The sequence below is a fragment of the Amblyomma mixtum genome, chromosome 2 (assembly GCF_055824585.1).
Source record: "Amblyomma mixtum isolate Tamu chromosome 2, ASM5582458v1, whole genome shotgun sequence".
Lineage (NCBI taxonomy): Eukaryota > Metazoa > Arthropoda > Arachnida > Ixodida > Ixodidae > Amblyomma > Amblyomma mixtum.
This window is the reverse complement of record NC_143013.1, coordinates 25,082,094-25,108,496: the sequence shown is the minus strand read 5'-3', so window position 1 is coordinate 25,108,496 and position 26,403 is coordinate 25,082,094. Positions and strand designations below refer to the sequence as shown.

At 42.6% G+C, this 26,403-nt stretch overlaps 1 protein-coding gene across 1 annotated transcript; it reads left to right on the top strand.

The window, feature by feature from the left end:
• Positions 1-1,077: 1,077 nt before the first annotated feature.
• On the top strand, positions 1,078-26,075 carry Tace (ADAM 17-like protease Tace). The gene is made up of 21 exons (XM_089570889.1): positions 1,078-1,231; positions 1,443-1,584; positions 1,663-1,796; positions 1,913-2,105; positions 2,534-2,777; positions 3,377-3,571; positions 5,598-5,739; positions 11,179-11,289; positions 12,305-12,310; positions 12,724-12,842; positions 13,442-13,511; positions 13,622-13,754; positions 13,980-14,081; positions 15,289-15,351; positions 15,823-15,896; positions 16,650-16,765; positions 17,226-17,304; positions 17,842-17,930; positions 17,999-18,055; positions 19,162-19,415; positions 24,049-26,075. Exons 1-21 carry the CDS (start codon positions 1,165-1,167, stop codon positions 24,260-24,262), a joined length of 2,604 nt encoding a protein of 867 aa, XP_089427015.1. The 5' UTR covers positions 1,078-1,164; the 3' UTR covers positions 24,263-26,075.
• The last annotated feature ends 328 nt before the right edge of the window (positions 26,076-26,403 follow it).

Below are 26,403 nucleotides of genomic sequence, written 5' to 3'. Positions count from 1 at the left end.
TACAACAGCTGTATCTTACCGCTACTCGTCTATGGAGCAGAAACGTGGTGGCTAACGAAAAGGGTTCAGCTTAATTAAGGACAATGCAGTGAGCTATGGAAAGAAAAATGATAGGTGTAACGTTAAGAGATCGCAAGAGGGCGGAGGAGTGGGTGAGGGAACAAACGCGGGTTAATGGAATCCTAGGTGAAATCCAGAGGAAGAAATGGGCTTAATTGGGCAGGGCATGTAATGCGAAGACAGGATAACCGATGATCATTCAGTGTAATGGACTGAATTCCAAGAGAAGGCAAGCGTAGCAGGAGGCGGCAGAAATTCAGGTGGGCAGATGAGATTAGAAGTTTGCGGGGATACAGTGGCTGCAGCTGGCAAGGGATCGGGTCAATAATTGGAGAGACGTGGGAGATGCCTTTGCCCTGCAGTGGACGTAGTCAGGCTGATGATGATGATGGGGACTACCTAGTAAGAGGCTTCGGACAAACAGCGGCGAAATTTGAGTTTGTGCAATCCCGCCGCGGTAGCTCTGTGGCTAAGGCGCTCGTCTACTGAGCCGGAGTACCCGGCTTTGAACCCGACCGCGGCGGCCGCGTTTCGATGGAGGCGGAACGCAAAAGGCGCCCGTGTGCTGCGCGGTGTCGGTGCATTAGGCTTGCAGGTGGTCGAAATTAATCCGGAGACCTCCACTACGGTCCCTCTTTCTTCCTTTCTTCTTTCACTTTCTCCAATACGGCGCGGTTCACCAAGATATGAGACAGATACTACGCCGCTTCCTTTCCACAAAAAAAAAAAAAACAATTTCAATTTCATTGCAAGCGCACCAAAATAGACGTGCTTATAGGCTAAATTCTAAATATAAAAAAAAAAAACCCTGGTGCTTCATCGCTTCATCAATTGTCGCGTCATCTTTAGGCTAACATGTAAACTGTTCGCATTGCGATGTCTGATCACTTCGCCTGTCATAAATTCTCAGAGTTGGACAAATTCGTTTTCGCAACCCCAGCCACCACATAAAGCGCACATCACGGCCGCCACGGTGTGGCGCACCCAGAGGTAGCGCGGTTGCGCTAGCGCGTGACGATGACGTTACTTCCGGTAGCGCCACTTGAGATGTAAACTTCCTGGGTGTGGTTACTTTCGTGCTCCTCGATCAAAAGTGCACGAAGCATGACTGTCTCCACATGGAAGGCTCTACCTGTGATATGCTACTTAATTGTAATAACCACAAGTCAAGGTGAGCAGCACTCATGTCAGTTCGTAGCCGGCAGTCCGCAGAAAATCGTCCTGAAAGTTGGCCCCATTGGAACGTTGCTCCTATGATTGCCGCGTTTTTTTCTCGCGCCACTTGTGAGATTCAGATCGTGCAATTCAGATCAACAATTAATGTGCCTGAGAGGGGAATTTTTGTTTTAGATTGTGTTCTGACATTTGAAATTCCTTTGCAGCCGCGAACATCTATGACCAGCTCAAATATTTTGAAACACTGAAGGTCAGCGATCTCAGTCATTCCATCACTAAACGCGGAACGCAACCAAGCAAGCACAAATTCAACACGATCAAAGAAGTCAGCTTTAGGGCACATGGCAGGTAGGCGGTGTTTATTGGGTGCTTTACTCTAGCTAAGTTTTCTTCCTGTAATGACCCGCCGTTTTTGTCACCAACCAGGGATTTTCGTCTTATCCTAAACCCAACCAAGGGGTTGTTGTCTGCTCATTTCAAAGCCTACACCGTGGATGGTTCTGGCAAGAAGCGGCCCGTATGGGTAGACCAGAATCAATTCTTCGAAGGCAGAGTGTTTGGTAAATAATTGCTTCTTCTTGAAACTCTAATTAGTCAGAGATACAATGTGTTACTCATTTCATCAAGCAGTAGTTTTGGAGGTTGTGTTTATTATGTCGTGACCGCCTGTCCACAGGGGAACTGGTGTCCAACGTGAGCGCGCATATAGATGAAGGTGTAATGACAGCATCTATACGAATCAAGGACGACACATTCGTAGTGGAACCGTCGTGGAGACATATACCCAATGACAATAATGCCACGATGATAGTCTACCGAGCGTCAGATGTAAAGTACTCCTGGGACCCGACGCATGGAGCTCAGTCACTGTGAGTTTTCATTTCTCCTTATTTTAGTGTTCAGTGCGAGATATGAATGCAGCTGTAGAACGAACAGCTTTTGTCACAAGCCCTCAGTGACTTTGTTTTCAGTTTTTTTAAAAAGAAAATCTTGTTCTACAGCAGTTCAACTGTAAATGCTAGAGGATATTTTAAGACTCCTAAACTGACATTCTTGACTACCAAATCAAAAGAATTTTTTTTTTTGAGATGGAAAAAAGTAAGATGTTCTGTTGAATGCATGGTCAGTTTTTGGGTGTCGATTGTCAAAATCTACTTGTTGCTTTCTGTATAGCTTGAATGATGTGATGGTGTCGATTGGGTTGAAGTTAATAATTAGCTACCCGTAGCCATGTTTTATTTAATTACTTTGTGCAGTCAGGACTATCTGAAATGTGTGTGTCACAAATTAACTGCAGAACCAAGTACTGCGGCTACGTCAAAGAAAATGGGAATGCAACAGAGGCTGCCGGAGATCTATCCGAGAATCTGAGCCACTGGAATGACGGCAGCAGCATCACATCTCACGTCCAAAAGCGGCAGGCTATGGAGCCTTACCACTGGGAGCCTGTGCAGACCCGCTGCTCCCTGCTGCTTGTGGCCGACCACCGCTTTTATGAAAACATGGGGGGCCGCAACCTCAAGAGCACCATCAATTTTTTGGTGAGAAGCACTGATATGCGCTCTGAGCTTTGAAGGTTGTGGTAATGTCTGTGTAGTGTGCAGACTGATGCTGTGAGCTTGCTTTTTGAAACCATCAGTTGCAAAGCCTAGCTGGTACATACTTCTTTCGGCAAGCTATGTTCTCACCTTTAGCTATGATTACTTGAATAGTGTATGAAAATGAGAATTATATAATGAATTTTACATATTCTTAGCAACATACAATGTTTTCAATATCTGCTTAAGGTTTTCTCATGAAAGAAGTAAGTAGGTAAGCTGTGGTTTTAGCTTAGTTACTTTTGCTAGGAGAATTTATGCTTGATGAATTTTTCAAAAATTTCCATAACAGCCCAGAGAGCATTCAGTGTTTAATTGTGGTTACATCATGAAAATGGTAGTGCCACAAAAAATTGAATATAAAAAAGGAATTGAAATCATTGTCAGTTTTGTGCACTGGCATTATAGTTCCCAAAATTGTACATGCTGCTCTAAAGTGTGATATCATTAATTTGTTCTTTCTTCTGTTCTACCACTTCTTTTTATATTTGCATAATGACTTTACATCTCTCTGAAACTTGCTTGCATTATGCTGTGGACAGATAACCCTGATTGACCGCGTCAACAAAATCTTCCTGGACACGGAATGGCGGGACAGTGACCGCCACCCCGGCTTTCGTGGAATGGGCTTCGTCATCCAAGAGGTGATGGTGCACACAGAGCCAACACCAGTGGTTCGCAATGAAGTCCATTACAACATGGCAGGTGTCACATGGAACGTCAGGGACCTGCTTGAGGTAAGTGCAGTGCCCTGTTGTCTAGGGGAAAAAAAAATAAAAAATCTGCTTCACTCCTCAGAGCCGCCTTGAAATGACCATTTGTAGTAGTTGTCTGACAGGCTTGGTCTTTAGGGTGAGTGTATTTTTTGCGGCACATCTTTAGATACGCAGTGACCCAAAATGAGGAGGCCAAAGCTACGATAAATTCGGATATGATCTTAACCACATAGGCAGAGCTGTTGTCCTTTATGTTTTGTTTTTGTACCATTTTCATGCTTATTTCTAAGAAGCACCCTTACCCACTCTTTGGACCCTGTTGTGTTGTGACTGTAAGAAGCTTGTTAGATGCTGCACTCTTGAACTGTTTATGTGTCTTGAATGCATATGTTTTCTTACCAGCTTTTTATTGTTTTTTTTTTTATTACGAACACTGAAAAAAGTCCTAGCAGATTTCGGTCTCACATGAAAATCTTGGGCCTGCACTGTGAAGTGCACCAGTGCAAGATTTTTTCATATTAGCATTGTTGCATTCAAAATGGCAGTGCTCACAGAAGTGCTATAAAGTTGTGTGTGAAAGTTTATTAACCCTTATTCTGCCACTCCCGAGATAACTCGGGCTACCACATATGCACACCCCCTGCCTATCCCGAGTTAACTCGTTTTCGCTTTTTAACTCACCCCCTGCTGCTTCCGATAATACTCGTGTAAAACAAACGGTGCAAACATGTAGCGCCATCTATGGAGAGACGCTATAAACTCATATTGTCGGGTAAATTTTACACAACAGATAGCGCGCATGTTTCCACATCCGAGTCACTTCGTTTTGGTTTCCGCACAGCAGCCATGTGAGGCAATGTACCATACTCGTCCGCGCTTTGACGGACGAAGAAATTCAAATCTGCTTGTGAATTCGGAGTCCAAATGATAATAAGAACGAGGAAGGAGCCCACCCAAGTGCCTTGTCGAGTGATGACAGCGATGAAGTCCCCCTTCCACCGAAAAATCCGCGTAAGAAGAGGAAATCGGACAGGCAGATTGGAGCTGGAAGATTTGATTCAGTACGACTAATATCTATAAGATTATCCTGGATAAACATGTCTACATGCCCTGCAGAGAATTTTAGTGCGTTATTAGCAAAATATTTACAGGAAACTAACATGCGAAAAAAACCCGGCAGGGTGTGTGCAGCTGTGAGTAAACAAACCTGGCAGTCAAAGGGTTAATGACCTTGTGCAACATAAGAATTGGTTTTCCGTATCACTAGTCCTGCTTTTAAGATAGCAATACTTAGTTACTTACATTGAAGTGTGTAATAGTACAATCACCTAGAGTTATTGACTTTGTCAGGTGTGACGTTTTGTATGCCATGCAAAGTTGAAAGACGTCTTAAAATTCACACATGCAGTCTTTGAAAATATGAAGTTTTCGTCACATATCCCTTGAGAATATGTTAGTACTTAGTTATCAGTGCACCTCATTATTGATTATAAAGTGTTGAATGGCTAGCTTTTAATACAGCATTGAGTAGTGAAGGAATCTTTGAAAAGAAGCTGTGCTGTGTTACAAACTGTGAAGGCTTGGTAGGCTGTGTACGCTATTCATACTTTGCTCACACAGTTGAAAAAAAGTTTTCAGTCGAAGGCAATAACTTACACCTTCCTAAAAAGTCTATAGAAAGGAGTTTGAATCAATGAATCAATGTTCGCAGTGGAAATGGTATCTGGCCGTGTTCACTTTGGTCAAATGTTATGTGTTGAGAGGAGCTAAAAAGCATAACACAGAAAATTGTGCATGCTTTCAGTTGTCGGCAATCACGTCCTTTAGTTTTCACTAGGTTAATGTAAGCCATCTTGAACTTTCATGTTCCTACTGTCCAACACTACTTGTGTTTGATGTTTTCACAGCACTCATGGACTGAGTAGCTATTGTTTTGCACATTTACATGGTGACGTTGTTACTCATCTTTTTTATGTTTGTGCTATTGTGAATGCATGTGCATGCCACTTCGCATGTTTGTTGCATGTTGGTTTCTCTGTTTTTGCAGGCATTTTCCACTAAGTGTAGAACCAGCACGTGCTTGTGCCACCTGTTCACAGACCAGTCATTCACTGACGATGGCAATGTGCTCGGGCTGGGATATGTGGCCTCTGCTAATGATTTCTCCCCGGGTGGCATCTGTAGCCAAGGTGGTTGGGCACTACCCTTTCCTCCTTCTCTTGTGTTACCCTTCTTTTGCTCAGCCCTTGCACTGCACTGCACTGCATGACGCTTGCTTTGTTTCACATGCAGTATATAGTACAGTGGAACTTCATGTGCTTTTTTGACTGAACGTCATATGCATGAAGTCAACGATATTTCACTGTCCCTTTAGGATGGCAGGATGGCACTTGGAATGCAATGATACTTGGTAGAGCGCACCCTTGTTACTTCAAACTCACTTCATTCCAATATCCGGTTTATTCAAACTGAGGCTTTGGCCGTGCCAACATTAAATATATAAAAAATGCTCCTGTTAATTGAAACTCTGCGTAATTCGAACAGATTTTTAGTTCAGACTGATGAGCAAATTTAGTTTCTTTTTTTTAAAATCTGTTTTAACCTTTCCTTACCGTGGTGAAAAGCATAGATTTTCATAGGTTTCAATATTTTTTTAGCTCTAAAAACTATTGCATTTAAAGTTTTTTGAAATATATGAAAACAAAGTTAAATAAATACGCTTTTAGGTATGTAAGTTTGAATAGTGAATTGTGCATTGCAATACAAAATTTTATTTGCCAGAAACAAGATTTAAAAAAAAAAATTGAACAAATTTAGAGGTACTCTAGTATCTAAAAGGGAAAAAATGTAAAAAAACTTTCCTAAATATGAGAACATTTTGCATTCTATTGGCCACTTTTTTTTAGACATCAAAGTTCTATCATGAATAGTTTTCTTGGTACATCGCAATAACTGGAGACCCTATAGTTGGGCACCAACGCGTGGCCGCCTGTGTTCTCAGCTAGTCTCTGCCGTGCAAAAAAGCTGAATTACGGAGTTTTCAAAAGGGTCTACAGTGCAGTATGCCCTTACTCAACGCGGAAGGCTCCAAAGTCGACCGGCGAAGTCGTCATTAGCGGGCAGTGGGCGCAGTACCACATCTTCACTTCTTCAGAGTGCGAAGAGGTGAAAACATTGTCTTGAAAGGATGTCGTACGCCAAAAAAGGACGAAACAGGAAGGAAAAAACACAGACCTGTTTCGTCCTTTTTTGGCGTACGACATTCTTTCAAGACAATGTACCAACTAACCCGTCAAAAAGTTCTACTGAAAACATTGGTGCTGATTGTCGCGTGGTGGGAAAAAAGAAACTACATGGGAAACAAAACTTCGGTTCTCTAACTAGGTTCTCTAACTACAAGCGAGATGCGCACCGTTCCAGTGAGCAACACGGAAGGTTCCGAAATCAGTGTGCAAAGTCATCATTAGTGGGCTAACGATGCTGAGTTGGCATGGTAGGGAGAGAGTTAAGGGCATGCAGGCATTCTCGTTTTGAGCCAGCTATTTCAAGGTACAGCTCCAAAATAAGGTACGTGACCACGACTCTGGAAGGAATAAAATTAGTCCCAGTATCTCTGCACAAAATAAGCTCTTTGTGCATAAAAGATGCAAAAACATTAGATTTAACACGGATGAGAAGAAAATAATGAAAAAGCCTAGTAATGTGCTAAGCAAAGCGCATACTGCGCTTATCCCATAGTATCACCTTTATTATTCTTCAGTGACAGCAGATAGTTGATATTTAGCAAAAACTGCTGAGATATGATGTTCCGCTGGGCTTGTGCTGATTGTGAGAACGTCCATATTTCCGTGATCTGGGTGCTCACTTGCCCTGTATTTCAATTTTCTGCTTGCATGTACCTCACAAGTGTCCTGTGTTTCTGCACAAGTTAATGTGTTCTTTGTGTCTATTGCACTGCATCCTCTGCTTGCCTAGAACAAAGAGTGGGAGGGTGAAAGGAATAGGATTTTAGCGAGGGAAAGAAAAATCTTTTTCATACGAAAATTCCTCTTCGCTCATTAAGTCTTTCGCTGCCGTGAAAAAAGTACCAGTTTTGAGTGTTTTAAATTGAAAGCTATTTCTTCAAGAAATGCCATATATGCTATGGATTGTAATGCAACCAACTGTAGCGTATTGGCTATACTTCCGAATGAAAAAAAAAACGGCAGAGTTCTGTGTGCAACACTTTTAGAAAAGTTATTGGTTAGATATGCTGGTAACACACTCACACAAAAAATATAAGCAAAACAAAAATAGGCCGCTGCACTGAGCCAGAAGTTGATCACAAAAAAATTTAAATATATGAAACATTACACATATTCATAACTGCCATTCTTGAGATTTTTAGCTGCCCACATAGTACACCACACTTTCTGTGGCCTTTCAACTGAGAGAATGCGACTGCTGTGCCACAAGAGAAAGCAGACGCATGAGGATGTGAAGTGGAGATACCAAATCTGGAATGTGCGGCACATTGTACTTGTTCAGAGTTTTGTTATCGCTTTTTATAGCAAAACTTCCACTTCCTCCTTTTCTCCATATGAATGGTTTCATAGGGGGCGTGGCCTTCCTTGACATCATCATAACTGAAATTCTGCTAATGCATTTGGTAAAATATCTTGGCAGTATGTTGCAAGGACCCTTAATCACCAAATAAGGGCACTTTCATAATTTTCAAATGAAGCCCATCACATAAAATACAATGTGAACAATAAAACGAAACACATGCAAGCACGCACTGATTTCCCGGGCCTCTGAGAAAAGTCGCACTATCAGAACCAAAATCCGATCATTCCACCTAGTTGTCCAACTCACTACTGCACAGTCGACTAAAGTGCTCGGTGTAGCGCGCAGCGAAACAGATGCCATAATCACTGACCGGCGGAAGTTTCATTTTAATTTTTGGTGACAGGTTCAAAATGTTGGTCATAGATTGCCGATGGCCTACGGTGCAGTAGTGAAAGGTTTAACGTTTTGTTCAAACTCAAGTGCTGTGTGAACAACCAAGCGTGACATTCTTAATCCTCCAACTCTCGGCATACAAGCGACAGCTGTACACAACATGCAGCTGTATACAACTGCAGCAAACCATCAGCACACTATGATTTAACTCTTCTTACAAAGTTGCATGCCACTGCGGCTTGCCTGTCACTAATAGTGTTAGGAAAAGCCTGCGACAGGCCACGCCTGAGATATCTGAGCTGCTGTGAGCTTAACTGTATTACTTAACTAACACACTTAACTATATTACTATATTACGCTACGTTACTATATTACACTATATTAATATATTAACTATATTACACTTAACTATATTACTAACACAGTTTAGTGTGTCAGTGAAATACTACGGCTGTTAGTCTTATTGTATTGCCAGTATGCACCAGTCCAGAAAGTCTCTGTTGGTGTTCTATACTTTAGTACATTTTGGTGCCTGTGAGCAGCCATGCTGGTATGACTAACCTGAGGAATGCGGGCATGTCTATTGCCGCCGGGCAGGTCTTCTCTCGCAGCCTGAACCACCGCTGGTTCTGCCTGGCGCACTTGTTTACCGATCAGAAGTTTGAAGGGGGCATCCTGGGCCTTGCTTACGTGGGCTCTCCTCGCCGCAATTCCGTGGGTGGCATTTGCAGCCCCGGTATGAGCACGCTTTTCTCTTTTTCTCTTTCGCGACGCGCACCTCTCTGCTTCCCCCCCACCTAACTGCTGAATTCGTGAACTTAAGTGGCGACCCGTTTCCTCGCTTCTCTTTGCTGGCCGTGCCATTTGTCGCCAAAGTTTTTGGCCCAGCACACCCATGTTCGGGGCAGGCCTGTATGTGTTTTTGGCTAAACGTCCGTATTAACTTGGTTTTGTCACCATGAAGGCAGTGCCAAAATTCCTCCTTGACACCTTTAATTGCATAAAAATTAATCGTAACCATTCACTTGCCATGAAGCCCTGTGCCCACTGCGTTCTGTGATGCTTTAGCCTGAAAACTTTCGCCAGAGATGGCACACGCTGATAGATATCACTTTGTTTTTGTTTGTTACTTAGACGACTTCTTTGTCCTGGCAATTTATACAAGTCTTCTCGTTAACCGAGACATCAGGAAAATTAAAACAGAATTTCCCTCTCTAAGATGTCAAGGTGCTAGGCTGCTTAAAAGAAGATGGATTTGTGTATAGTGTTGAAATTATTTCAGGTCCAGAGTGCTCAGTGCACATATAAACAGCGTAATGGCTAATTTATGCATTGACTGCTTTGTGACTGTGTAGTGGTCATACATCAGGTTCTGCCAAGGTAGAAGAGAGGGCAGTGATCAGCTGGGATGCTTTCTCAGCGCAAATGATGGCTTAGAATAGCATTAATTTTTGTTTGTTAGTCTTTTTTGCTCTTACAAATTTTCAGCTGTGCCTACTGGAACGATAAGCTGGAGCTACGGTGCAGTTTGCCTTGCCCAACTTTGCCATTTTCTGGCTTATTCTTGTTTGCCCTGCTGTATACCACTCTAACCATTATTTATACATGAATTCTAGCGCATTGTCCTTTCTTTCTTACTTGTGAATGTCTTTATGTTGCGCTAATTTTTACCCAAGAGAATGAAGCACTAACTAGCCCCACAAAAAGTTTTACTTGAGAACGCTTGGGCTTGTGAAACTGAAACAATGGAAAAGTTCATCAAATTGATATAGTTTACAGTAAAGATAAACATTGTTACTTGTTATACTTGTACTGAAATGTTTTTATTATATCCATAATGCAACCTTGCAGCAAAAGAAAAAATTTATGAAAAATTTTTTTGGTTCAGAGGAATTAGATTTAGCAAGATGTTGTGCTAGATACAGGCGCCTTTAATCCTTGCATCAAATGAATGCTGAAAAGCACTGATTATTATTTCAATGCAAATATGCTGTTCAAAGTGGCCGGTTATTTGTTTCTTTTGAGTAATGAGGTTAGGTAAATTTTTTGACAGCAGATGTTTATTACATCATTAAAGAAAGGTTATGAATACACGCAAGGTTATGAATACACGCATTTTTGGTGAGCCTTTAGGGGCAGTTAGGTTTCTTTCACTATTTCTGTTATCTTGTGGACTGCTTCATCAAAAGAGGATTTTACTGCTCTTTAAAATTAATTAAAAATTTAATGTGCACAGTCATGTTCCTAGATTATCCCTGCTGCGGGTAAGAATTCACAGTGTTTGGGCACTTAATATAATGCTTCATTTTGGGGTCTTGTGCCTAGAATTCACTGTATTATTAAGTGGAACTTGGTGTAATTTTTGTGGCATGTGCCAGATCAGAATTTTTCAGTGCAAAGTACAGTGTCATAATCATGCATTTACTTGTGGAGAACTTGACCGTTAATATTGAGACAACCCCAGTGAAAAACTTGTTTAATTGTTTGCCTAGTGTTTTACAGTTTAAGCACTATCACAGGGGTGCATAGATCTTATGCTTTAAATATACTTGAATCTACTGACAGCCAGCTTGAGGGGTGATTTGGTGCAGAGTTGATGCAAAGTTGTATTTTATCACATGAGACTAGAAGTAATGTTTGTTGTCACACATTTTTGTGAAAAAATTCTTACGAGCATTTTCTGGCAGGTTATGTGAAAAATGGCTACACATTGTACCTCAACTCTGGGCTTAGCACATCACGGAACCATTATGGGCAACGAGTGATCACCAGAGAGGCTGACCTTGTCACAGCACACGGTAGGAACACTTTGATAAAGTTTGAGTACTTTCATGCCTCCCGCTGACACGAAATTTGTGAAGTGTTGAAACGTGTGTGATGTGTGAGCCTTGTTAATGGGCCGCCGTGGTGGCTCAGTGGCTATGGTGCTCGGCTGCTGTCCCGAAAGACGCGGGTTCGAACCCGACCGCGGTGGTTGAATTTCTTTGGAGGAGAAATTCTAGAGGCCCGTGTACTGTGCGATGTCAGTGCACGTAAAAGATCCCCAGGTGGTCGAAATTTCCGTAGCCCTCCACTACGGCGTCTCTCATAGCCTTAGTCGCTTTGGGACGTTAAACCCCATAAACCAAACCAAACCTTGTTAATGGATATCAAAAATGACTTATTTCTTGTTAGCAATCATGGAAATGAAGCACCTGTGTGTTCTGCTAGCAACTCATATTTCAGGTTGTTGTTTTCTGGAAAGTGCAGCAGAATTGACGTTAAGACATCGGCTTTTTTTATTTATTCTTTATTTTTGCCGCATTGCTGGCGTTTTATATATATTCTCTTAGTATGTTCGGAATGTTATCAATTATTAGAACCAGCTGCACACATTGAGTGCCATGATAGCTGGTGAAATGCATTCACAGCTGCCACTGAGTGTGTCTTATATTTGCTCCCAACATTTGTTATTCCATCAGCTGCTCATATTAAAAGTTTTTGTTTAGCTTTTTTGCTAATGTTATGCATCTAGCTTTTCCACTAATGCCGTTCATATCAGAATGGGATTGAACTGAGGTACTTCAGTGTTGAGACAGATTATCCATGTGCGCTTCCCATTGCTGGTACTTATTCAACTAACTTCTTGTGATAGAAATCCACTGCTTTGATATACTGGACAGGTGATACTACTGATATTTAACTGTGACAACAAATTCTCGGATATGAAAGCGTATGGATGTAATTTGCCGAGAGATTCTCTAAGCCTTTCTTCTTTTGTTTCTCTGCCACTGCTTCATTGCACTTGCGGCTGCTGCTGCTTCCGGAATTCAGAATTTGGTAAGTGCATCCTTTCTATGTGCTACCTTGCAGTGTTGTTTTTGTACATGTCTAAGCTAGCTCTGTGATGTGCTTGTTTTCAACGGTTCTAATATTGGGGCTGTGTAAAATCTGCTAAATATGCATGCGCATGTCTTGCTCAGTTGCAGTTTTATTACGTCAGTATTGCTTGTTAAGGTGGCACTGCTTGTGTGACATTTTTTTTTGTTTAATGAAATCATAGCAAGCCATTGCTTAGGACATTAACCTGTTTAAGAATTGAAAACTCCGTACTACAAATAGAACCAATGCACTTATATCCTGTAAAATAGATGTTGTGTATTGTGGATGGCATGTTGTGAGGTGTCATAATTTTCCAGTTCATCCAGCTAATGCGCAAAGGTTCATTCTACTCCGCATTGTTCTGTGTACAGGTCACAACTGGGGCAGTGAGCATGACCCTGACCTGCCTGAATGCTCTCCAGACTCCCAGCGGGGTGGATCATATTTGATGTACACTTACTCCGTCAGTGGCTATGACCCGAACAATAAGGTTTGTCATGTTTGATATCAGAATTAACCCAGAATGTCCACCACAGGACAAAGGCCTCTTCCACTGGTCTCCAATTAATTAACCCTGTCCTGTACCACCAGCTGTGCCCGCCCTGTCCCCACAAAACTCATCTTCCCACCTAACTCTCTGCCGCACTGTTCTACTTTTACCTTCGTTTGGAATGAGTGGTGTTCCTTTTGGGGAAGTTTCTCTTTTTTAGTGAATTTTAGGGGTAAAATTTAGGAGGAAGGGTTTCCTTAGGTCTCCAGGTTTCTTAGGTTTCCAGGGAACATTAGGAAGGGACATTTTCTTTTCCTCCCTCCCCCAAATTTTTGGATCTTCCAGACTGCTGCATGAAAAGAAGGCCAGAAATAGGGATTTTTGGGTCCAGTTAAGGAAATTTTTGGTTGTGGCATGGAACATCACTGCTTTAAATGCACTCCATTACACCAGCCATCCATTATCTGATCTCTGCATTACATGTGCTCATGTCCATTTCCTCTCCCTGATTTCTTTGTATGTTTGCAGTAGACGTGCACTACCAGTGAGCATAGCCCAATTGCATCTTAACAGGTTGTCTCTCTTTCTGCTTGTCGTAGAAATTCTCCCCATGCAGTGTGCGGTCTATCAGAGCAGTTTTACTGGCCAAGGCAAGCAAGTGCTTTTCAAGTAAGTGCTTCCATATGATTGAGAACAAAAAGAGCCACGTAGATTTCTGCATACTTAGCTAGTCTTGTCCCTATGAGTGTGTTTTATTGATTTAGTCTTCCTATTTCTAGAGCCTGAAGAGTCCTTCTGTGGGAATTCTTTGGTGGAAGAAGGGGAGCAGTGTGATGCTGGACTCATTGGGAGTGAGGACAGTGACCCGTGTTGCGACGAGGAATGCCGACTGAAACCGAATGCCAAGTGCAGGTATTATGGTGGCAGCCATTTACTTCTGGCCAGAGTATATGCAGTGATAGTGTTACCGCTGTGTCTAGGGCATCATGTTCTCGTTGTATATTGCAGAGGTCTTTCAGTGATACATTAATTGCTCAAGAAGCAAATCACTAGGAGCCACTGCTGTGCAAAGATAGCAGTTGTTGCCCTTCTAAAGGTTTCGTTGCTTTTCAAATTTCACTTTTCCTTTTTCTTTAGTGACAGGAATTCACCGTGCTGCCGGCACTGTGACTACTCCCAAAATGGGGCTCTCTGTCGGGAGGCGCAGCCCAACGCCTGCAAAAATGAAGCCTACTGCACATATCCTTTACCAGAGTGCTTGAATGTTTTTGAATTCTGCCTGGCCAGCCTCACATGTTTCTGAGAAATGTTTTCTGCTGCAGTCACCGCACCTGCCTCTTGCACTTTTCTTCATGCATCATCATAATCATCATCAGCAATAACGGCATCATCAGTCCAGCTATGTCTTCAGTGGTGCGTAGGCCTCTTCCATATGCCTCCATTTAGCCTAGTCCTGCATAAGCTGCAATCACCCTATTCCTGTAAATTTCCTTATTTCATTTGCCCTCCAGACCTATTGCTGCATTCCCCTTCTCTTTCCTCATGCATTTTGTTGCTAATTCATCAGTGTGATATTTTGTTTGAACTGGGTGCATTCCAGTCATGCCAGCTGCTGCATCCACAGGCAGTCATGTAGAAAAAGCAGCACAAGTTGGGTGTGGGTGGACAGCGGAAGAAAGGGGCGTGGCATCATTGAGTATGGAGAAGTGATGCGTGCAATTTGTCCCGCTGAAGCTGTGTGGGTTATGGAAGCATTGCTTCTCTTGAGCTAATCAGTGGTCATAGTTTTTAATGATTTCCACATGTAAAAGCGATTTGTGACTGGTGCTTTGCCTGTCATGGTGTTGTCTACTGAGATTGGAGAGCACGCACGCCATGACTCCCCATGTGCCCAGTTCTTACATGTAGGTAGCTTTGTGAAGTCAGCGCTGATTAGGTTGCAAAAATGCTGAACATTATTAATGAGACAGCAGTGGAATTCACCATGAAGAAGACTATGAAAAAGAATTGCTGTCAACTTGAGTTGGATTGGAAGCTGCATTTTGCCTCCTAGAACAGTTGTTCTTTCCTGAAGACAGTGCTGACCAGGCTTTGCAATTCCTATAAATATCGTGAAGTCGCTCGTACAGTGCTCACTTCTGACAGTAAGTACATATTGCTGTTACGAGATATGTAAGTATATGAAGGTTTAATTCACAGCCAACATCAAGTGTTTCCTTTCGTTCAAACCTCTAACAATTCAAACTGGCATGCTAAATTAATGTAAGTCATCTGTACTTATACTTGCTGAGTAGATGATATGTAAACATAGAACACAGGCTATATCTGAACATGCATTAGGTAGTAGCCAGCTTCACATGCTGTCATGCGCTTTTCATCGCTAGTTGATATATACGTGATCCCAAAACCTCAAGCGCAGTTTTTTTTCCCTTAATGGTACATTCACTGGAAGGTCAGCGGAGTGTCCTCCATCACCACCCCAGCGTGATGACAGTCCGTGCTTGGACAAGTGAGTTACTCTGTTATCTTGTATGTGCACTTCTACGGAAAGCACTCATCGTGGGCACATAAAATGATATTGTGTGCTCTAAAGGTGCCAGTCTAGCTGATGTTTCAGCTAGGCAGCTTGCGGTTATTTCGCTTGGGCACTAGTAATGAATGCTATGGGACAGGGCACTGTGTTTATAGGAGAGTTGTGCTGCTGTTTTGGGAAGTGATTCACTGGAAGAGGTAGTAGTAATGAGGCCTTTAGACTGCGCATGGGAACACTTGCATAATTTTGCCTCAGCTAATTTTCAGTGCTTACGGAGATGCTGGTTATGTGCTAATGTTTTGCCGAGAGGCGGTGTCTTTGAAAGAAGGAATGTGCGAGTGACTTCTATTAAAAAAAAAAAGTTGTGGTGAGGTAGCAGTCTTTCATCCAAACTGCGCGTATGTGGTGTCTTGAACTTCTTTCTCAAACCTCTTGCTCTCTCCCTAGGGGCAAGTGCCGGGCAGGAGAATGTATGCCATACTGCGAGACTAGGGGAGAAGTCTCCTGCATGTGTGACACAGGTAAGCGAAGGCTTGAAGGCTGTCAGCTGGGAGGGTGTGAAACATAAACTAAGGCAAAAACCTCAGAGGGTCGTTGTCCTTTCTCCTGGGCATGCTCATGTGCATGTCTTGTCGTGGTTGTCCAGCACCATGTGTGAGTAAGGCTGCGCGCATCAAAAGTATATTCCTGCTTGTGCGGCAGGACCAGTGTAGGTGCCTCAAGGTTCTAAAAAGATTACTGGAGGCGTAAAAAAATTTCATGAAATGGTTTTGCTCATTTTTTAGCCTCTGTTGCAAGCGGAATGGTAATTTTTTTTAGAAGTAATGTGGTTACTTGGGTGAGCAGGGTCTTGTGACATCATTGTTTATGTTGCATCTGCTTTAGGCTTGCAAAAAGGTTCATTAGTACAAATCCTAAGCGAAACACTTATGAGTAGCACTGAGCAAAAGTGCTGCATAAACACTCCTCATAAAGGTGGCAGGTATAGTACTGACACTACTGCACTGACCGAGCATTGGGTTGCTTGTTGAGAAATGATTGCACTAGTTGAATGTTAGTAGAGTACAAGTGGTACACACTGTAAAGGAATCTCACAGAAACAGTACTTCAGCTTGGTAAATCTGTCAATATTATTTTAATCATTTCAGTATTGTGACTGTGCAAGTGACAGTGGTGAGAATTACTCAGCAAGGTGCCACAGTAGGCAAAGGAAGGTGTGCTTGCAGGCTGTGAAACTTGTCTCATTTTTTTCTTTTTTTTTGCCATATTTCCAGAGGTGGATGCATGCAAACGATGCTGTCGACCCTCACACAATGCTACTTGCAAGCCAACTGAGCCAATGGAGATTCTAAGGGATGGGACACCATGCATACATGGCTACTGTGAAAAGGTCAGTTCTCCGTATGTTACATTTTTTAATTCGCATAGCATGCTTCCATAGTGTTGTGTGGCTGTTGATGTCTGCGATATGTGAGAAACAGAACGGTAAATTATTTTTTTCATGTCGATTCCAAAGGTGTCAGCTTGCTACTGTAATGGTTATCGTAGCTTTCTACCACATAAGTGATAATATTGCATGGCTTTTTCACATCTGTACATAGAGATCTAGCTTGAAAGTAGCCCTAGCTGGTAAGCTTGTTCTGCTTGATGTGTGGCTGTATTGCAGTAATTCACATTTTTCTGCCTGGTCACACTTTGTAACTACTCTTAACTACTTTTTTTTTATAGTAGCTTTTTTTTATCTTCTTTCTCTTTCCAGGTGCATTTTGCTTATGATGGCATTTTATATACTATTGACCTTAAGTAAAGGACATTAAAAATATTCGATGTTTGGTCTGTTTGAATTACAGGGAAGATGTGAAAAGACAGTTCAAGACATTGTCGAAAGGTTTTGGGATATTATTGAAGATATCGACATCAATACAGTCTGTGAGTTTTCTTGATATTACATGTGCTTTTTGCAGCACAAAAATATGTGTTCTCAAGAATGCATGCATTCTTCTTTCATTTGTCCATTGTTTTATCTTTTAGTTATGTGTGTATTTTCTCTTTGAACTTGACATTAATATTGTCTTAGTGCGGCAATTTTCTTGTCATGTGGTTGGAAGCCAGAAAAATGGGCCTTCTTACAGATGAGAGAGAGACTTTAATGAATACAGGAGAGGTCTGCCTGGTTGTTAGCCTAGCATGCTACACCAGTTCTTACAGATGAGATCAAAACTGAACGTTGTAGCATCATTAGGACATGAAATTTTTCTCTAGTTGAACCACTGTTCAGATGCTGGCAACCAGAGGTCTCTAATTTTTTAAATTTGTGGTGACCAGTTTGCAGTAACGTTCAAGCTTGGCTTTTGGATATTGTAGAAACTCTAGGCTTGTTGTGCATATGCAAAAGTGCTGGTCTTATTTCGGTGGTACATAGCAAAAAGTGTTTTGTGTACTTTTTTATATTATCTTTCCTTTCAGTGAAATTTCTAAATGACAACATTGTGGGAACTGTGATTGTCGTCTCCATGATTGTGTGGGTACCAGGCAGCTGTCTGATCAGCTATGTGGTGAGTATTCTGGCTTGTGATTGGCGTGCATTGTACGCATGTGTGCTTCTATTTGTTCTCCGTTCCAGGACCACAAGAGGAGAGCAGAGTATGAAAAGGCCAAAAAGACCGGCCGGAAACGTGATGTGAGTGCTGCTGGCTACTTTCTTTATTTTCATTGCCACAGACATGATTGAAAAGTTGTGTGGCCGCTGTCAAAAATTATCTCTCTTCTGTAGAGTTGCGTGATAGAGACAAGTTAGGAGAGGGGCTTTCTTTATTTCTTTTTTCTTATGTCCTATTACACCCTTCTTTTTGTGTGGCCCACATATCTGATAGCAGTTCTGTATAGGTTTACAGGGGCTAGTGTGGGCTTTGTCACACTTTGAAAACATGCTTCATTGAAAGAGCTCGTATGTCTAACAGTAATTTCTATGCTGCCGCCACTTCGTGCCTGAATCCTTGTTGCCAGGATTGCTATGGCATTCTTTTTAATCGTGGCCATTTTCCAATGTTGCCCTTAGTTTGGTTGGCAGCAGCCTGGCTAGAGTTTGTATTTTGGTTGGTTGGTTGGTTTATGGGGTTTAACGTCCCAAAGCGACTAAGGCTATGAGAGACGCCGTAGTGGAGGGCTCCGGAAATTTCGACCACCTGGGGTTCTTTAACGTGCACTGACATCGCACAGTACACGGGCGTCGAATTTCTCCTCCAAAGAAATTCAGCCGCCGCGGCCGGGATCGAACCCGCGTCTTTCGGGCCAGCAGCCGAGCACCATAGCCACTGAGCCACCGCGGCGGCCAGTTTGTATTTTGTTGCTGTGTAAAGCAGAGCTCACATAGTCCCTAAACTGTACTCATGGGCAACTTTCTTTGGCAATGCAGTAGAGGCTAGGCAGGAAAGGGAAAGAGACGGCCCATTGTACCCGCGCTGTGGTGGTGGGTTGTTCGTTGTTCGGGCTAGAAAGGCAGAGGGGTGAAAGGGGGGATTCTATAGAGCTGAATAATGAACAACATGGCAGAGGTACTAAACCCTTCTCCTTCCCTTTCTTGCCTAGCCTCTACTGCATTGCCAAAAAAAAAAGTCCGCAAGTATAACTGTAATTTGTCCTAATGCCTCACTGCATGCCAAATTTTATTTTTCACAACACACTGCTAGTTCTTCTGCACTTATTTTTGGGATCATAACCTTAAATTCTGCACCATCAGTCATGAACTGCAAGTGTTTACTTTGCGTTCCTCTTCTCTCCCTGCAGAGTCTTCAGCCATTTCGTCCGCCGTCAGACAGCAGTGTCAAGATTGTCCACATTGCACGACGGCGTCCACCTTCACAGCCAGAGCCACAGCCGCAGCCACAACCGCAGCCACAGCCACAACCTCGGACACAGCTTCCCCTGCAGACTCCATCTGAAGATCCAGTGCTGGCTCCACCTCTACGGTTGTCTACCAGGGCTCCTGCGGGCACTGACTATTGGCCCTCTTCGAGCCCCTACGCTAGCTCGGAAAGGGGGTGAGCTTGTAAATGTTGTCTTAAAATGAAATCTGCGGGAACTGGGGGCATTTATTTCTCTCAGGAAGTGAACAGCGAATGTCATCAATACCCATGTACTGAGCGGTGTGAGCGCACATTAAAGAACCCCATGTGGTCAAAATTTCTGGAGCCCTCCACTACGGCGTCCCTCATAGCCTGAGTCACTTAGGGGTGTTAAACCCCACGAACAAACCAAACGAACTGAAAGGAGAAAGCTAATAACTATGTTTACTGCTTTAATTGTGCTGAAAAGAGAATTGCTGGAATGGAAATAATTTCAGCCCCAACAGGAGGACACAAGAAAGGAAAACCAAAGACATAAGTGGGCGCTGAATTCACATTTATACTGCTTGCATGCTATCGTGTCCACATCTTTTGTGTGCCTTTCTTGTCTCCTAGAGGTCTTGTTCACGCGAAAATTCTTTGCATTTCAATAATTTACCAGCTAAGCCATGAACACCTCAGAGAACTACTAACTGATCACTACAGCTTGAATTTGCATTACCTAGCATGTAAATCTGGGATGTTCATCTAAATGCATAGCTTTCGTAGTGGCTTGATTAGTAGTGTGATGTGCGCATAGCTGGACCTTGATTTATGGTGTTTACAAGTGATGTGATATACCTTTTGGCTCACGGGTTTGGCAAGGCGTGAGAGGGCAATGTTATGTTACATGCCTATCACATCTGTGTGTGATATTGTTTGTGATGACACAGATGCCTCAGAGTCCAGTTACTTTGGTTAGTGTCATTGCAACAGTTTGATTTTATGATGATTTATGGGGGTTTAATATCACAAAGCGACTCGGGCTATGAGGGATGCCGTAGTGAAGAGCTTGTGGAAATTTCGACCACCTGGGGTTCTTTAACGTGCACTGACATCGCACAGTACACTGGCCTCTAGCATTTTGCCTCCATCGAAATGCGAGCACTGCGGCCGGGATCAAATCCGCATCTTTCGGGTCAACAGCGGAGCGTCATACCACTGAGCCACCGCGGTGGCAGTTTGATTTTACAGTACCATATATATTACCACTCACCTGCCCGTACCTGCACAAGTGCCCACCGGTCTATAATTGATAAGTGATACTGTTAAAGGGGCACTGAAGGCAAATTCGAATTGGTCTGTAACAATGGATTATGGCACTCTTAACAACGAAGGTGCTACTTTCACTGAAAATGTAGCTTTTATAAGCTTGAAAATGGCAAAAAATAAAACACTGGTGTCACTATCACCAGCTTGTTTTGCACGTAAACTGCACGTCGACACAGTTTCCTTGGTGCATATCGCTATTCACTCTAAAATGATAATCACGGAGTCCTTTTTTTTTTAGTGTAGTGTCATTGGTTTGAATTGAGTGGCAGTGAAATTGTTAAATGCATTTTTCTTGGTAATAAATGTCTCTTGCTGCAGGGCAAATATCAACTTAAGCAGGAAGAGCCATTGATTTTTACTGAGAACAAAAGTTGAATAAAGTTGACCTCCTCAGTGTCCATTCAACATTCCCGGTCTGTGCAGTTTTCAGAATGGAAGCTGCGAGCACCATTCAGTGGTTGGTGATGATTGCTTGTAGGCATTTAAATATGTTCAGAAAAACTACAGAAAAGGGAAAAAATTCAGGGGGCACTTTGACTGTCTAAAGTGGGTAGAGGCGGAAGCGCTTTCCGCACCACCTTCGCTGTTTCTGTGGCACTGGCGGCGTCACATATAATTGAGTACTAATTACTAAGTGATGACAAATCACTAATTAATGGTTAATTACTGATTAATGCCTGAATACCAATTAACTGCTAATTAATGGCGCTTAAGCTTCGCCTTTAGGAGTGGAACGCAACAGCGCGTTGTAGCGCTGCCAGGGAGGAACCCCACCACCCGTTTCGGCGGATGCCCTGCCCTTTGAACTCAACGCTTTTTGAGGAAAGGAAATGGCGCAGTAATTCTCTGTCATCTCGGTGGACACCTGAACCGCACTGCAGAGGAAGGGAGGAAGTGGGAGTGAAAGAAGATAGATAAAGAGGAGCCGTAATGAAGAAAATGAAAATTGTATTTGAGGAAAGGAAATTACGCAGTAACTGTCTCACAAAATTCAGGGGGGAACTTTTTGACCTAAAGTGTGGTCACTGATGTGTGGTTAAGATGTTAAGCTTCGCCCCTAAGAGTAGAACGCCCCTAAGAGTAGAAGGCGACATCGTCTTGCAACGCTGCCAAGGAGTCCATAGAACGCCATCGCCCATTCGGTTCTATGCCTCGCTCGTCGGTAAATTGGTTTTTGAGGAAAGGAAATGTATCTGTCTCTCATTTGTCGGTGGACACCTAAACCTCGCCGGAAGGGAATGGAGGAGGATGAGAGTGAGTGAAGACACTGTATTCACTAGACGTATTCACTAGACGCGCCTTTGTTCATTCCAAACCATCGAGCTGGCATGGCGGAGTGGATAGCATGCTCGTCTCGCACGCCGAAGACCGGGGTTCGATTCCTGAGCTCGACCAATTTCTTAATCGGTTTTATTTATTTATATGGCCTGACTAGTAAAGCTAATTAGGCTAATTGGGTAATTAAGCAATTAACTAAGCTCAGTCCCACTTACTTGGATCACTATACGATCCCTTCAATTGGTTGCATGGTTACTAGCCAAAGTACAATTGGCCCCATTTGAAATTCCCGCACTGTGACGTCACGACCGTTTCCACCAATTGAAAAGCGTGACATTTTCTGTCGACAACTGCTGCTTACAACTATGAGACATTAAAGGCCTTAATAATTGTAGTAAGAGTGAAAGTAAGTATACAAGAAAAAGTAGCTGGTGAAAAATCAATTCCTACAGCGCTTCCATCTTTTCTTTGTGGCTGTATTTGTCACAACCGATGTCTGAAGCGGCAAAACAAACACAGTATATATTGGCCACCAGCTGCCCTTGGCGGCAGTAATGCTAGCATTAATGCCACTTATAGTTTCTGTTGCCTTATTCAAATGCAACCAAGATGGACGGCTAAGCTTGTCTGTAAGGTGCCCTGTGAAGTAATGCAGTTCTAAGCAGTAGTTGGTGGTGGCAAGCTTTTTGTTGTTGGGCGCATGATTTCACGGGGCAGTCCATTGGTGATGCACATGGTAACAAGCAGTGGTGCTTCCACCTTCGCATAATCTGTCGCAATGCTCACTGCAGCAACATGAACATGAACTTGCTTGCATCTTCAAATATCTTGTGGTGCATCCAGTGAAATGCAAGACATTCAGTATGTCCAGTTTCATGTGTAAGGCCCCCCCCTACTCGCCGCAATTCCGCGATTGCTTGAAAAATCGCAGATTGTTACATTTTTCACAGAATTGCGTGTAAGCGGCCAGATTCTTTTTTTTTATGATGTGTTTGTGGACATCTGTAGAAATGATAGAATGTTGGGAATGAGATTAATTTAATTTTGTGAATTCTCCAGAAAGTAGAATCCGGTAATGAACCAAGTTCTGCTTGCTTGCTCAACCATCCGCTCAAGCAAGCTAGTATGCCAAGTGCTGCATTCCTAGAAGCAATGTGTCCTGACGCTTCTATAGAATGAGTCGCAATACTGGACCCTGTCGAGAGCAGTGTTATCATATTTTTACAAATATAATGTGTTTATTTTTCTTAAGTCATCTGCTTCGGAAAACACCTTGCATTATATTCGTGACAAATATCGCACAAATTTTTTTTCACTGTTCTTTCAGATAACCCACAGCATACTCACCTACCACGCTAGTGAGATATGAGAAAAAGCCAACTTCTCGACAACCATGGCCATCGAGGCGAAGCACGCGGGTGCTTTTTATGCAAAAGGCCGTATGCATTAATGTGCAGGAGGCTTACCATGGAATATTGCAGATTCTTTGTTCTCAGTTCACAGAATTTAAAATTTTTCCAGTGCTGAAAATTGGGAGCCTTAATCATGTGTCAGACCGTCATGTGGCCTCAGAAGCATATTTTTGAAGTTTCCAATAAATGGCTGTGCAATGTGATCTCAAAAGGTTTGTGACTGTAAATTGAGACAGCGGAGGCTAGTGTTATTGGAGCTCTTTTTGGAATGTATCACATAAGCTGCAGTTGCATCCACAATGTCATTTCAGTACGCCATCATGGCTAAGTAGGTTTGGCGGTTGGGCCCTGATCCCAAGGTCACAGCCGTATTTTAGGGGAGGCAAAAAAAAAAAAAGTGTATGTGCTGTGTGATGTCAGCCCATATTCAGGAACCCCAGATGGTCTAAGTTAATCCGGAGTCCTTCACTATGGCGTATTTCATAGCCCATGTGTCACTTTGGTACGTTGAACCCCACAATTCAGTGTCATTTGTTTTTGATGAAGACTAATGGAAAAGGATTCACAGTTCTCAAAAAAGCTACTGTTTGACTTGATGAAGACATTTTATTTTTCAGTGCATGCCACTGTATATTGACCTGAAGTCTGCTCGCCTACCTGATTTCATTTTTTGAGCAATGGAAGCAGTGAAGGCGATATTTTCGAAAGTTGTTTTGCATTAAGGCCCGTGATCTACCATTCTTTGTGGTCTTGAATGGAGCCTCTGTTAAGCAGAGCTTAGCCAACTGGGTATGATGCAAGCTGTGGCATCTGTCTCTATTTCTTAGGGGCGTGCATGCACCAAGGTACGAGGGACGCCTCTACGCACGACCGAGCAGCGTTGCCGAAGGTGGCAGCTATGGCAGGCACGACCCATCCGACTACTACCACCACCATCCACTCCACGCGCAGAGCTATGGACGACCGAGCACGGCGTCTGTCTCGTCCGAGCGACCTGGCAGTCGTTCAAGGCAGCACATCGAGAACTACACAGCTCTTTAGCCAATAGCTGTTGCCATTCAAACGCACAGTTTTGCTCGTCAGTTTGTTCCGGTTTTTCAGGAAGGGCTGCAAGCATTGTTGTGATTTTGTTAAACAAGGGCATCTGGTGCGGTTAATGTAAATAGTAAATTTCGGGCATCAACAGAGCTCAGACATGGCCAGCTAGTAGCTAGGCTTCATAGTTTGGCCCGTACTTGCTTGACCTGAGAATTTTATTCCCCGTGTTACACATGTTGCTAACCCCCATTGGGTGTTTTAACAAAGTGCTGATGGTATTTCTGTTTGCTGAAGTAGGTTTGTAGAGAAAGGGGCAAGAGCCTTAGTTTTCAAACCTTGCTGGGAGTACCACACATTCCTGTGCACAAGTTTAAATTGTAAATGCGTGTTGTACAAAAAGTTCCATCATGCTGCACATTTATGGGTGAGCAACCCATATTGCTTAATCTATAATGTGGCTTTCTTGTTTTGGGAACCAGAATCCTGATTTTCTCATGTCAAGAGATGTTCTTGGTGCATGATTTTCGTGATGATGAAAGCGTGATCACGTAGGCTCTTATTTTGTACATTGAAATGGGTATGAACAACTGTCTTGGTCACATTCACTTGGAGTGATCACATGTCTGATGAATTTCTGATCAGCGCAGTAGTGATAGAAATGCAGAAGCATGAACCCAGGTGTTTTAAACTTAAATAAGGGTTGCTATGTTAGCACTGATGCAAAATGCCCTTTGGCATCTACCCTTTCAGGTTTAATGTCTTATTGTGCAGGGGAATTACTTATCATGTGATGTGATGTGCATTTTCTTTTAGTAATAATTGTTAGTCAGGAAGAGTAGTTGTGCTAGTTGTCAGAAGTGGTATGTTGTTTATTTCATCTTTTCTGTTGTTCCATTTACTATTCGCATGTTTCCTATCTTCTTCTGTTGTGCCATCAGTGTAGAAACCGTGTGAGGTTTATTTTACTTTTAGTATTTGGCTGGTGTTGCGAGCCATGGCAGTCTAGCTGTACTTTTGTAATGGTGCACTTTTGGTTGTGAATTTTTCAGACTGGTGTGCCAAAATTATTGCCCAAAAGTCTGCCATTTGGTCTCTACTGAATGTTCCTAACACCCTTTTCGTTTACCCTAAACAATGACGCAAGTTCTTTTTTTTTTCTCTCTCATAGTGGTGACTTGATTTTGAGATTTTGCACGCGATGATTTAACGACATATGCTCTCATTATTGTGAAGAGTTGTGATTTTAATCCAACTACGTTATGTTATATGATGTTTTTGTTGTTATGTCATTCTGCTTTGCTCAGTTTTGGTCAGACAATGCAGTATATGTATCTATGGGGGACATCTTATTTTAATGTTTGAGGACATGACCATGGCTTGGCCATTTCATACATGACATCTGCGAAGCAATGAGGAATAATGTAGCTTTTACCTAAGGCCATTTTTTTGCTCATTGGCTTATTCTTAATGTGTTGGAGTTTACGCCATTTTATACCAAAGGCTCAAATGCTGTACCTATCCTGGAATTGGGACTGCGTGCTCTTGTAGTGTTCAAGTACTTCTTTGTTTACAGTCATGAAAAGAGGCTTTGTGCCACTAATGCCGAATTGCTCATTTATGTATTTCCAGAGCATTTAGTATGCTACTTGCTTTTCGGTTCATTGCATCCGTTGGTATACAGTATTTATTGTCATCGTCATGAGGCAAGACTCCTGTTCCGATTTGGATTGATCTAGTCACACTGAATTCCATAAAGACAAATGTTTTGTCGTCTGGTAAGTTCTATGAAGCAGCAATAAAATTGTTTCTTTCTTTCCTCTGTTTTTATTAATATCTCGTTGGCACTTGCTTAGTTTGAGCATGTCAGCAAAAGCAATGATAGAGTGGGACACTTATATTTCTGTAGCTTCTTTTTATTTCTCCTAGTAGATGAGCATGGATGTTATTTTGCAGCTGGAACTGCTGCTTCTTCCATGCCTCATACTGCTCATGACACCAGTGCCTAGTAGGGTATTTCTGTAGGCCTTGTTAAGACATTATTGGGCCGAAGAGCCATGATGGGGCCTGCTATCTTGCACAAAAATGTCGCGTATGGGTTCGGTAATTTTTTGTCATCACCAGGCACTTAACTTACAAAACCAATG

Excerpts from the sequence above, each read along its gene's own strand:
- Tace (XM_089570889.1), top strand. The coding sequence starts at position 1,165 with ATGACTGTCTCCACATGGAAGGCTCTACCTGTGATATGCTACTTAATT. Across the intron at positions 15,897-16,649 it reads CTCCTGCATGTGTGACACAG|AGGTGGATGCATGCAAACGA; the intron begins GTAAGCGAAGGC and ends CCATATTTCCAG. Across the intron at positions 17,305-17,841 it reads TATCGACATCAATACAGTCT|TGAAATTTCTAAATGACAAC; the intron begins GTGAGTTTTCTT and ends CTTTCCTTTCAG.